The sequence below is a fragment of the Atractosteus spatula genome, chromosome 8 (genome assembly GCF_055471065.1).
Source record: "Atractosteus spatula isolate fAtrSpa1 chromosome 8, fAtrSpa1.hap1, whole genome shotgun sequence".
NCBI classification, from domain to species: domain Eukaryota; kingdom Metazoa; phylum Chordata; class Actinopteri; order Semionotiformes; family Lepisosteidae; genus Atractosteus; species Atractosteus spatula.
Window position 1 is genome coordinate 27,744,054 of NC_142713.1, and position 13,391 is coordinate 27,757,444.

Below are 13,391 nucleotides of genomic sequence, written 5' to 3' on the forward strand. Positions count from 1 at the left end.
ATACCCAGGGCTTGAAGACCCTTTTTCCATTCATAGGAAATATATATTATAGCTAAAATAGTATGTATTTTTTATTGTATTTATTTTACTGTAAGTTGCTTAAAATGTTACTATTCTAACTACAGCAAGATGTACGATGCACATTATCAGTAAAAGTAATTTGTACAAGCAAAAAATGCCTGGAACTAAAAAAATAAAGAGGCTTATTTATTTTAATTTGAAAAGTCTACGGATTCTCATGACTATACCTTGTGAGTCGCACAATCCCATTTAATGCCCGTTTTAAAATGTTCTTCAACTTGCTAAAAAGAATTGGAATTTGCACGCCGAGATCAATTAAATGTCACCTTATTTAAAAGATTATTTTTTTAAAGACTGGTTAGCAAAGTTAAAGGGATTTTTAAAATGGTCTCAGGAAAGCAGCATTCGATTATTGTCATTATTTCATTACTGCGCACCTCTCGGGAACACCTTTCTGCGCTTCACCTTTCCAGGAAGTAGTTTAAAAACTCCGCATTGCCCCACACCCTCTTGTAGTCAAGCTACAAAGCAGTTGTGATAAGCATCGCACGTTTTTTCTTACGTGACCTGACAGCCGAACAAACTGCGTCTGAAAAGTTTGCAGGTTTTACGGTGTTGTATCTTTAAATAAAAAAATGGCAGTCAACAAGTTCATCAAGTATTCTCTGTTCCTGTTCAATTTTCTATTTTGGGTAAGTCCTTTTTGTGTTTTAATTGTATAGCACGTTTCGTATTAATATCGTTATTGCTTTGTTCTCGTTCATACCACGTCATTATGTTGATTGCCTTAAAGTCCATAAAAACAAAATTCATTAAGTTGGGGTTTTTTCCCCCCTGATGTCTCGATTGTTGTAGACGTTTTCTCCAATTTATTATGGCTTGCTCACTTTAAAATGAAAATACTGGTATGGTGATAAATAATAGGCAAAGGAACCGTTATCAGTTTGTACACTGTGTTCTGTATATGTGTAAAGCATTGCTGGTGGTACTGTTCCCATCATACAGTATGTTGTACAGCAGTCTGGGTTTTCCATAGTCATGGCAGTGGTACAGCACTTTGTGGGAACTGCAAGGCCAGTACTGGTTTATTCCACGTATACCACAATCGCAGGAAATTGTTAGAGGATTAGAGTGCTAAGTGAAGAAAAATGAATGCTCGTGCTTAATCGACCACTTTGTTATACAGACCTACGGTGTTATACAATGCTGTGTATTACAGTATTAGGGATTTGGCAGTTATAGAAATAGTGAAGCTTGCCAGAATGGGCTGTGCTCCCCTGCGACCCTGTATTGAATAAAGTGTTTAGAATACGGATGGATGGAAAGAGTAAATAGAGTTCAGATGTGCGGGTGCTGGTTGGTGGAGGGAAAGTTAGCTACTCCGTTAATGTTCTTTCTATCGCACAATCTTATGACATAGGGTAACACCGTTCATTAAAAAAAAACTGCCCTCCCTCCTACACAAGTTGACCATTCACATATTTTTGGTTCAAAAATAACTCCAAGGTTTCGAACTTTCAGAAAAGGATATTTGGTTTCAATATGGGCAAGGGCTGAAATCATCAGGATAAGAAAAAAACTTGGTGTCATTTTCATACATTTTAATCATTTTAATACATTTGAGATTGCAGCATATAACTTGTAAAATATTGGCTCACTAAATATTTCATTAGATGTACAGTATACAGTACCTCTCCTTAAAATGGGTTTAGAAATTAGACCCTTGCTACTGTACATACAGAACTCTTGTTAAGTGTAACACTATTAACTACAGTAGTGCATTATCTGAATTGTTTTTTTAAAGATTATGGAACTCTACTCCTGTTCTACACTCTGCCGAGTGTCTTGGTCTCCATCTCCCCTAAACCTGTAGCCCAGACCAGTAGTTTTCAAATTGTCCTTTGGCCTGGGGAGTGCATCTTAATTTGAAAAGACCATTTTTAAAACTTGTTGATCAGGAACTTTGTGTAGCTCAATCTAGCACTGGAGCAGACCTTAAAACATTTCTGTTCATTGAAACAAACTCACATTTCACATTGTAATTCTACTAAAAAATGCGAAGTCTAATATTTCTCATGAAAATCCATCTGTTTCAGTTCAAAGTGAATATCATTTTTAGTGCGGGTTATTTTAAGACTCATTTGGTGTGGCATTAAGTTTGAGATGTTAACAATTTGGTGCAAGTTGAAAAACTATTGGTACTGTAAATATTAGTCCAGACGTGTCCCTCATGGGGGAGATTCGATTTCTTTAGAAATAAAAACAGTGTGACTCATTTTAGCACCTTCATACAGTATGCAAAATGTATTAAATGTTATTAAAAATATTGAAGTATCTGATACTGTTTTTATACAGGGTGGTCATAAGAAATGGTAACCACAGGAATGTATAGTAGGGTTTCTTTGAGTAAATAAAAATTGACAACTTTATTTCTAAATTTAGAAGGTTTGCAAACAAATATAGATGAATTTACACTGTCTTTAACATTAAAAAGTGAAGACACCACACCTGCAGTTTGTTCTTTTGCTATGTCTATAAATCTTTTGTTCCTTTTGGTGGGGGGGAAGGGGCAGGTGGTTGATTGAAAAAAACAACCACCTGCCCTCTTTATTTTTAGTTCAGTTCAGTTTTTTAGTTCAGCATGGAAGAAAATTCTCAAAGAGATCTGGGCTCGCACTGTGCACAACACACTGTTTTCACGGTATACAGTAGCTGTTTATTTTCCAGTTTTTTTTGTTATGAGGAAAGGAAGAATATGACAAACCCCACCTACTGGTGTCTTATTTGTCAGATCTATTGAAACAGGTGTGGAGGGAGAGGGTTGTTGAAGGTGTTCAAACTGTAGTCTAGGTGCTTTAAAGTACCCTGGCCATAGCAGACATCTGTGCATTTGAAAGCCGGCCCTTCTGGATCAGAATAGGATCAACCCTGGTCAGAACTGTTTTTTGACAATTCACGTCATTTCATTGAACCAAAACAACTTGTAATTTTCCTTGCTTTCAGTCTATAGTATGTTGATCTTGTCAGAGCTTGTGTGGTGGCAGTAAAGGTAAAGGTAAAGGTACAGTATGCATTACTCATGTTGTAGCAATGCTGCATTTCAGGTATTCCGAGTCCTATGGATGGGTCATGTCTTCATGAAGGGAAAGAAAAGACCAATCGTAAACCTTATGCAGATCAGGAAACTTTATTTTAAAGGTCCTGTGCTTATCTTGGAGGTCTGGAAGAAACATTCTCTTTTCCAGGAGTACTTATTTTCAGGCAACTGAAAAAGCATTAAATAACTTTTCATTTGAATATTGGAATTGAAAATGTATATTCTCTTATCCCCACCCAGTTTGAAATCCCAGACTGATCATTCCCCTGTACTGTAGAGGTCCAGTACAAGGCAGTCCACTGACATGCCAGCCCAGAGAAACAGGTTAGCCCAGTGATACAGTATGTAACATGATATTCTCAAGCTGTGCAGTGCTGTGTGACTGAAGGAGTGGTGAACCTTTCGCTACTGTCACTGTAAGCTCATAGTTAACCAAACAGTCAAGGGAGTTACAATCTCTTGACAAATCGAGGTAATCTCAAACTAACTAAAGGACACAAAACCCTGAGCTGTCTGGGAAACCCAGTCACAGTTAGCTAATGGTAAAGCACAGGGTCAAATCAGTAATGCCTTTCCTTTCAGGCCGTATTGTCCAGATTTAAAAGATCCATCTATACTGAAGAATCATCTTTTCATACCAGGGGAATATACTGTATGTCCATAGTCTAATTAATTATGAAGTAGTGAACCAGGAATAATGACTGTTATTAGTTGTGGGAAAACCAGTCTTAAAAATATACTCCAAAAATTGTACATGAATATAAAATGTTTCAAAAACATAGTTTGGTTCTGTTGTAAGAATTTATCCTAAGAAAAAGGGTTAGCCTTAACATTTCACACAGTGAAGGTAAACAGTATAACTCAAGTATTTATGAATCCTTTTTCTTGGAGACAGAGTCAGGACAGGAGTTTAAAACTGTTCTTGTTGAAATGTATTAAATTCAACTTGTCACTATATAGTACATATGATCCATTTTGTATTGAATTTAAATATCAGTTTAATAAAAGGTAGCTGGTGCATATTTTGTGATTAAGTGCTCCCATAATTTCAGGTTATTAGTCTTCATACTGTACATGAGCTTAGAATACCACACTGTGCTAGGGAGATCAGTAGTTATTTGAAAACTGGAAGACATTTCAGTTTTAAAAATCTGATAATCTGAAATCTGGCTCGTTTACCTCCTTGTGCTGTGAAAATCCGTTGTAGGATATAGGAGAGAGTGGTCCTTATCCGGGTGGTGTGTTGGTGAAGTGGTTCGTATTGCTGGAATGTTGGGTTCAGTTCCTGGAGTGCTATCTCTGTGGACTTTGTATGTTCTCCCTATGTTCATGTGGGTTTCCTCCAGGTTCTCCAGTTTTCTCTGGTAGGTTAATTGGATTCTTGGAAAACTGGCTCTTGTGTGAGTGTGTGCATCTGTCTGCCCTATGATGGACTGTCCAGAGCGTACCTTGTCTTTACCCGGTTGTTTGCTGGGATAGGCTCTGGCTCCTACTCAACCCTGTAGAAGCACTTGGAGAATGGATGGATGCTCCTTATCAGTGAGGCTTAAACTGAGTAAAAATGTAGAACAATTCACACAGTTGTCACGCCTAGAGCAGGGGCTAGTATTTATAGTAATGTTTTGTCAAGAGTCATTTTTTTCTGACAATGCAACTTAATAATTTATTAACAAAATAAGGGAAAGAAAATGTGAAAAGTATCTGACATCAGATAAAACTTAGCAACTGATTTTGTTTAATGTTCATGTAATTTTTTTTTGCTGTAGGAAGTTTACTATAAGTTATGGAAACAGTTCTAACGAAAATAGGCAGTGCATTTGTGAAATGGAAGTTGTATAATGGTCCTTTTGACAAACAAGCCAGATCCTGTATATGTGTAAACTTTACCAGTGTCATACAGTATGAAGTTCAACAAAATTAAATATGTGAAATGTGTACATAGGTATAAGTAAATAATTCATACTTTATTATGGAGCCGAAATGGACATAAGATCTGATCTGGTAAAAACGGTAAATATGTTTAGGAATGCTTGTGTGGGCGGGAGTGAGTCATATCAGTAAATGCGTCTGCAGTAAAAAAACTGAAAAGCCATTTCCTTCATATCCAATTTTTCACGTCAGTTGGTCTGTCCATATGAACAGATCTTTGTGCCCTGTGAGCAGGCTAAAATAATGGAAGTAGGCTCTGTGATTCCTCTAACTACATGATTGTGAAGAGATCGAGCTTCATTCATCTTTCACTGATAAATAGTAATTGGTTAAAGCTACTGGGGTCACAGGAACTTATGATCTTCTTGAAGAACTTGAGATATACAGTACAGGAGGTCTCACAATAACTTGTCTGTATACTAATACCATTACGACAGCCCATTCTGAAGGAAAAGATTGGCTGATTGAGCCGGGCACTCTATAGACTGGAAGTATTTAGAGTCCATGGCTCAAAAGAGGCCTTTTATAGTTTTTAGAATTAAAATGCAGCTACAGTAATTGGAAACCTGTTTTCTTTTTCTCCTACCCTAAACAATAGAGGTATTCCACCGGAAAAAAAAACCCAGAATTAATATTCCTTATACATGTACTGTACATGATTATACAGAAAAGAGCGCTTTAAAATAAAATGATATTTAATACTATTCTTGATACTGGTTATATCTTGCATATTGTTACATTCACACACAATGTATTGTTGTGTTGCAGTGATTATGAAGCATGTCTTCATGCTGTGTTGACAATAAATTATAAAGTGAGCATGAAGAAGGTGCTCAGATCACATTTCATCTTTTGTAACACGAGCTTTCAGTATTCACCAGTTTTCAATTTTAAATGTTAATGAGGCTCATTAAATGGCAGTGATGCTCTATGGTGACCATGGTGTTACTATAAAACCAACTAATTGACATCACCCATCAAGAAGGAGAGTAGATTGGAAAAAGTCTAATGAGTGTCTGAGGCTTGAGGCACAAGTATACTCACCAGTAAGCATTTTAGCTCTCAATACAATTATTGGTGTTATACAGTAGATTTCATTTGCACAGAAAGAGTATACAGTATTTCGGTGAAAAAAAGATTTTACCACTAGATGGAGATATTGTACTATTATGGACAACAATTGTTGTTTCTGTCCATTTTTCTTAGTAACAGTTAAACGTTCAGTAGTAGTTTTAATTACTTGTAAATTAAGTGTATTCAGAGACACAACCTATTGTAGTTAAAGTTAATCGTAAAGATTTTGGTTTAAAAAACATTAAAAAAATGTTTTAGTAAAAACATGATAAAAAATCTCCTATTTACAAAGGTGATGATGCTCAGTATATAGTAAATATATGCTCCAAAACCTCTCTGTCAGTAGAAACTTACCACTTTATTTAGGCTTGTTTGTGTTGCGATGGTATCCATGATGAGATATTGAGATTTATTTATTGTGAGATTTTTTTTGGACATTTTGTTTTAATTTGTCAGTAATGACTGACTGGTATGCACTTGAATGGCATTGACTAAGCACTCTTTGTAAAAACATTAAATCGCCTCATTATGGAGAGAGCTTACTGGGCACAGGTGAGGAGATTTAACTTGTGGAACGTCAAGCTTATGGAAAATGAAGAAAATCACAGAAAGGTACCTACAGTATATGCCATCAGTATATCACATATACAGTATCAAGAATCAAGGTTTACTACAGACCACCCTCCAAGATGTCGGTGAGTGTGGATTGACTGTAACTCTCTTATAGTTGTGTACAACAGACCAGTTGATGCGTGATGGCCTGGGAAGGAGTATCTAGAGCTTACTGAGCTCCACATGTAGTGGCTGGTAATCCGAATGCATGGCACTACAGAGATCAGGTCCTGGGACCTCAGTTACTGCCCTTCCTGTGGGCTCCTCCTGATGTAACCACTTTCCCCATGATAGAGCATGTCATCATGCAGCTCATGTTACTCTAGCTGTCTTGAAAGTTACACCATTAATACCGTACTTGCAGGGCTTGAACCCCATTGAACATGTGTAAGATGAGCAATGAGAACATTTGGCACCTATGGCTCAGAGACCAGTAAACAGATGCATACCTGTCCAGACTCTACAAGAATAATGGGACAGAATCCTACAAAGCAGCATCTACAATCTGGTGTAAAGCATGCACTGCTGTTGGACAGCTTGTATTCCTTCCAGTGGTGGTCACACACTACAAGATGGTAGTATTCACAGCAGACCCCAATGTTAATCAATGTAATAAATTTGTCTATGCCAAGTCTGTTAAATAAAATATCAGTGTACCTACTAAAACAAGAAGTTTAATTTTACTTGCAGTATAACTGTTGATTGTGATTTTTGTTAAAATAGGTTTGAAATAGGTTTCACTATATTTACTATACAGTATTTTGCATGGTATATAACTATACATGTTTGTTTTTTTGTTTTCAAAGTCTGCCAAGTGTATTCCCAAACATTTTATTCTATTAGGGGAAAACCTAAATATTATGAAGTGATGTATAACTAAATATGTTAATGATTGTTTGAGCATTGGATGCCTCAGTCATCTCATGAACTATAATTGAACTGTTATGGTGATCCACCTTGAATCACAGAAAAAAAGTAGGTCAGTACTGTGTACATGAAGGTGTTTTTGAATTCTTTCTTTCAGATAAGTGGCTGTATCTTACTTGGAGTCGGAATATGGCTCCGTGTGACCAAGGATTCTAACAAGGTACAGCAATTGATGAAGTGTTTGTTGTTTTGCTGTCTTTTTTTAAAGAGGTAATCTTTAAAATGCTGAAGATTTAAATGGTAATCTTTACATGCTAAAAATCACAATTTCCCAATAATTATATTGAAATAATTCTGAACTCAGATCTTAATGGTGACAATCGTTGAATTGGCAAATGTTTGCATACATTTGCTATTGTATGTTCTTTAAACATACAGCTAGTGAAACAGAAAAATCAAGCATTAAGCACAACTGAAAATACAACTGTTGTGAACCAGGAAAAAGCAAAACAGTGTTTATACAGTAGGTACTTTTTTCTTCATTTGGCGGAAAATTTTGTAGTTGTCCTCTTTCAGTCTGAATTTTTTTTAACTTTTCCATTCTTTTATAATCTATCTCTTTTTTTGTTTGTTTTCACTCGCGTGCCTCGGTTTTTAAATCATTCTCCTTGGTTTGCTGAGCCCTTCAACATACAAATTGCATTGAAAAGTTTCAGCTGGGGTCCACAGATGTCTGACATCTACATGAAGAGATGTTTTTGTGAAGACATTTCATCGGTTCATTTGCACTAGTGCTACTCTGCATCACACAGAACAACATTATGTGTAACTGATTGATTAATAGGGGTAATTTGTGAAGGTAGAGTTGTGAGAAAACCCAAAAAGTTTTTAGGGACAAGGGTAAGGACCACAAGCTCCATAGAATTAATGACCGGTCTTCCTCTACCTTCGTAGCAGTTCATAGACACGCCAAGGTGGGTCATGTATTGTATGAATTAGAAGAATCAGTGTAGAATGCAGCATTCATTCAACCATAGACTTCATGGCAGACGCACCATAGTGATGCAGGAATCACATGTCCCATTATGCACATAAGTGGTTTCCACAGTCCAGTCGTTTTTATTCTGTTTATGTGTAAAGCCATTTTCATTTGAAAAGATGAAGATATCCGACATATACACTCTTCTTCTGTGCAAATACAAGTTTCATCTTCTAATCTGTGATAGCAGACATGGGGCATTCTACTGCACTAGCTGTATGGAAATATTCAATAAGGGTAGTTTAGTATATTTATGAAAAAAGTATTGACATTATCAAAGCAATTTATTCATGACTCATTGGAAATTAGTCCTTTACAGCAGAAACATAAAATAACAAATCCTGAAACCAAACAAGAATTCATGCGGCCAGATCACCAGAGATCTGCAACACTCTGTCAGGTCACTAAAGGATCCCAAAGGAATAGAATAGGAGAAAGGAATAGGAGGGGACCTACTTCATTCAGCTCTGAAGTGCAACACCACTTGGTAGGCACATAGCAGTCATTATGTATCAGCAGCCCCCCCCCCCCCACATAGTAGATAATGTAGAATAGCAAGGAATTGCTTCATCAATTGAATTAAGGAGAAAATTAATAGAGGCCAGATTGTACAAATGCAGAGTGCATGTTAAAGGGGTTCTGGGGTTAACATCCCTACTCTTACAAATGGCACCATGAGGTTTTGAATGTCCAAGTAGCCAGGAACTCATTTTAATATTTCCTCCGAAGGACAATACCTCCTAAAGAGTCCTTGGTCACCATACCAGGGCATTGGTTTGAAAATGTTGGTTCAGAGGAAAGAGTACCACCTACTGCTTTACTGATACCATTAACAGCTCCAACCAGGTTTACTTTAAAGGTTTCCCAGCACAGACCAGGACTTTACTTGTCTTCTGAGACCCGATGTGATCAGACTATAAGCTGCAGCTGCAAAAGGTACCTGAAGTTGTGTGAAAAGAGCTCTAGGCTTGATTAATCCTTCTATATCCTTCTCTTTCTCTAGCTTACCGAGCAGGCTGTTCCTGGGATAGATCTACTGATTGCTATTGGGGTCATCGTCATGATGCTTGGGTTCCTGGGATGTTGTGGTGCAGTTCGAGAGAGCAGATGCATGCTTCTGCTGGTACGTGGCTTGGCTTTTTTCCATTGTGGCTTCTTCTAACTGCATTGTTCCCACAGTACCACAGTAGAATAGGTGGGTGAATGGCGTTCGTGTAATAACCACTTGGGAAATTTTCACTTCATTGATGTCAATGTTGAATTTCACATACTTAACTTTTTATTCTTAGTTATGTGATTGCTTTAAGCTAGGATTGCAAAAGATTATTTTTAATTCTAAATGGATTTGTTTCACACTCGATTTATCCAGTGACTCATACTGTCAATCAAGAATTTATCTCTACACTATAACCTTCTATATCCATTTTTTAAACAACTATAAATTTGGCACTTTTTATTAGAAGTTAGTTTTGAACTGAACTTTAAGACTCCAACCCATAATGATCTAATTTGAATAATCTTAACTTAATTTTTGCCTTACTAAACATGGAGATGATGTACTTATTTTTATCAGCATTATTTTTTGATGCTGCATTTCGCATTTAACATTACATTTTCAGTTGTGGTGTCCACTAAGATTATTTGATATTATAGCTAAATAACTGAATGAATGTTTTGACCAAAAGAAGACATTTCTTCGAAGATGCTTAGTATGAAGTGTACATTATTCCACTTTGCACAAATCTGGTGTGTTCAGTATCAATATGCTGGTGCTGGAATCATCACATAGACCTGCTGGGAAGGTGTTTTATTGAATGGCTATATATTAAATCGCACAGAAATCTGAGCCATCAACAAAAACTTGTGTGTAATAATTGAACAACAAGTGAAAGAAAACGCAAATCAGATATGAATGCCGTCACCTGCTGTGTTTGTACCCTTACTGTGTGGAACACAGTCTAAATTTAATCTTTCTCTGTTTAAGTTTTTCATTGGGCTGCTCCTCATATTTATCCTCCTGTTGGCAGCTGGAATCCTTGGAGCTGTAGGTGAAGACAAAGTAAGTAAGACCAGTTCAGTGAATTATATACAGTACTTTGTAGACAGACTGCAGCTCTTTCTAACGAATACAGTTCACACTCCAGTGATCTCTGTGACATCACCCCTGATGTCTCCATTAATGTAGACGCAACATCCAGGTCCACAACTCAAAGACAGTACTGTCCTACAGGTTTACAGGTCTGTTCTTCCCCTTGTGCTTCAGGTTAAAGATTGGATCAAAGAAAATTTGGAAAAAATGCTTCCTTTGTCAAGTCAACCACAAGATGTGCAATCAGATCTTCAGCTCCTAGAAAAAAAGGTAAAATTAAAAGATGAAATAAAAATATCCCTGTGCTGTCAGTATTGTATATACAGTCACACTATGTGAAGACATTTGCTCCAGTGTAATAATCCTTTTTATCAACTAATAAACTTTTGTGGCTCCCTAGACAGTACAACCATGCAAACTGCCTTCACAACGACAGCTGGCTTCTTTCAGGGATGTTTCACTTTTGTCTTGACACTTCTTAATTTCTTTCGTTTCCCTTTTACTGAAGAGCAAATGCTGTGGATTGATCAATGGTCCGAACGACTGGGGTAGTAGTATTCCCACCTCGTGCAACTGCACCGACACCTCAGCAGCATGTGTGAAAATGGGGACCCAACTGGTGTACCAAACGGTAGGGGCAGCAAATATCATGTGGCATTCCTAGCATGTACCGTCGTGAAAGTCACTGTGCTCTAAACCCACAAGTCAATCAAATGTTTTTGTGCAACATATCAGTTCCCAGCAAAATTCGAATCCCAATACAAGACAGTCCGCTGTCCTGGCATGACCTGATAAGGTCTAGCAGTACTTTGAGTTTGTGTCTCTCATCGTTTGCTTTATTCAAATCAGTTACTTACAAAATCTTTGGTCCGTTGAGGTCTATCCATTATCTTTAATAGCACAATAGCATACCTTCTTTTAAGACAATTTTAAAATTGACATAATCAGAGTTTTGTTGTTGGGAGATGTTTTAAATGTTTGTAGACATTCTCAAATGAAGATGAACAGTGTAAACATTATTCTGTAATGTAACCACAGTAAATGTTTATTTTTGCTTCCATAGCCTTGTGTCACAGTTGTGGGTGACATCATGAAGAAACACATGACTGTTGTGATTGGCATAGCCTTTGCGATAGCAGTCCTCATGGTAAGAGGCATTTTATAGTTACTCATCACTTGGGATTTGTAAGAGTAAAACGGGGAATTCGAGCTCTGCAGATGACACATAATCTAAAAGCACAATGGATAAATCCCTCATTGAAATCTTTTAAAATAATTCAGTTGTGTGTTGATAAATCAGAAGAAATGTTCATTCAGAAGTTAAAGATTTGAGAACAAACAAAGCTAAAATTATTCACCCAAAAAGTTCCAGTTGTTTTCATAATGTAAATGTAGGGCTGAGCGATCTGGCCAAAAACATTATCACGATAAAAATTTTCATATCAGTCGATATCGATAATTATCACGATAAATGTCAAATCATTTTTTCTTTCATGTTTAAAGGCAGATTTTCATTTCTCCACTCTAACTACAATCCTGTCAGCCACCACCATGTGGCTAAACAACACCACGTTAGCTGCCCGGTCTGCAACACGCACGCGCACTCGCGCAATATTTTGTGCGCATGCGCAAAGCATAAACATATATATCGAACATTTATCGAACTTTTGTTAAAATTATATCAAGGAAAAGTATATCGTGATAATTATCGTTATCGAATTATCGCCCAGCATTATGTAAATGTACTGTATGGTATTATAGAACTTTAATTTTATTTTTTAATGCTTTGATTATTACATTTTTTTTCTTATTTGTTATTTTATCTTCAGATCTTTGGCATGGCATTCTCGATGATCCTTTTCTGTCAGATTGGCAAGAAAGAGGCGAGCACAACTTGAAAATGTGGAAGATGTTGTCATCCGAAGATAGTTTTAATGGAAGTGGGATTCTATTATATTCCCTGTTATACTTTTTTCAATTCCATTGAATTACTTGATTTTGATTTTAAATGGTTTGTAATCTTTTCAAATATGTGAATTTTCATTCTTGCTTTTCTGTAGCACCACACATATACAGTATGTTTCTGGTATTTTGTGATTTGGAATTACTGTGTTTTTGGTCCTAACAATTAATAAAGGAATAACAAAAGAGGTTGTGATGAGAGAAGAATTATGTTTTAGGAAGCATTAAGCAAATGCATTTTTCATAGATTTTTTCATTTAATTGTTTTTAAGTGATTCTGTCAGAGCCAGGTGATTTAGAATAACAGGAAACCTGATTTCGCTCTTAAGCTGGTACAGATCGATATTGGCTGGGCTGCTGTGCAAAATAAGTTGCAGACTGTTTGTCAAACTTTCTTTTTTACATTTGCCAATAGTTATATTCTGCCTAAAGACATATTCTGCATAGAGAAATGGCTTGATTGAAATGCTATTTAGACCATTAATTCAATGTGGGAAGGGAAATGTGAAAGTGCTATATTTGTCTGTATGACGGCTATTCTCGTTCACCGTCATAAACTGCTTTTGAAATAAAATCTCTGCTGCACGTTTACATAAAGGATATGGGAAAACAGTACCAACAATTCCAAACAGTGTACAAGTGTTTACTGAAATTGTTACCCAAGGGGGCCCTTTCATGAATAAAACCTATGAAATTCTTTA

The 13,391-nt window shown here is 36.6% G+C and overlaps 1 protein-coding gene across 1 annotated transcript; it reads left to right on the top strand.

Annotated features, from left to right (window-relative positions):
• The first annotated feature begins 518 nt into the window (after positions 1-518).
• Positions 519-13,391, top strand: LOC148829343 (tetraspanin-8-like). The gene is made up of 8 exons (XM_088922892.1): positions 519-713; positions 7,758-7,820; positions 9,643-9,762; positions 10,624-10,698; positions 10,903-10,998; positions 11,237-11,359; positions 11,792-11,875; positions 12,558-13,391. Exons 1-8 carry the CDS (start codon positions 657-659, stop codon positions 12,624-12,626), a joined length of 687 nt encoding a protein of 228 aa, XP_088779018.1. The 5' UTR covers positions 519-656; the 3' UTR covers positions 12,627-13,391.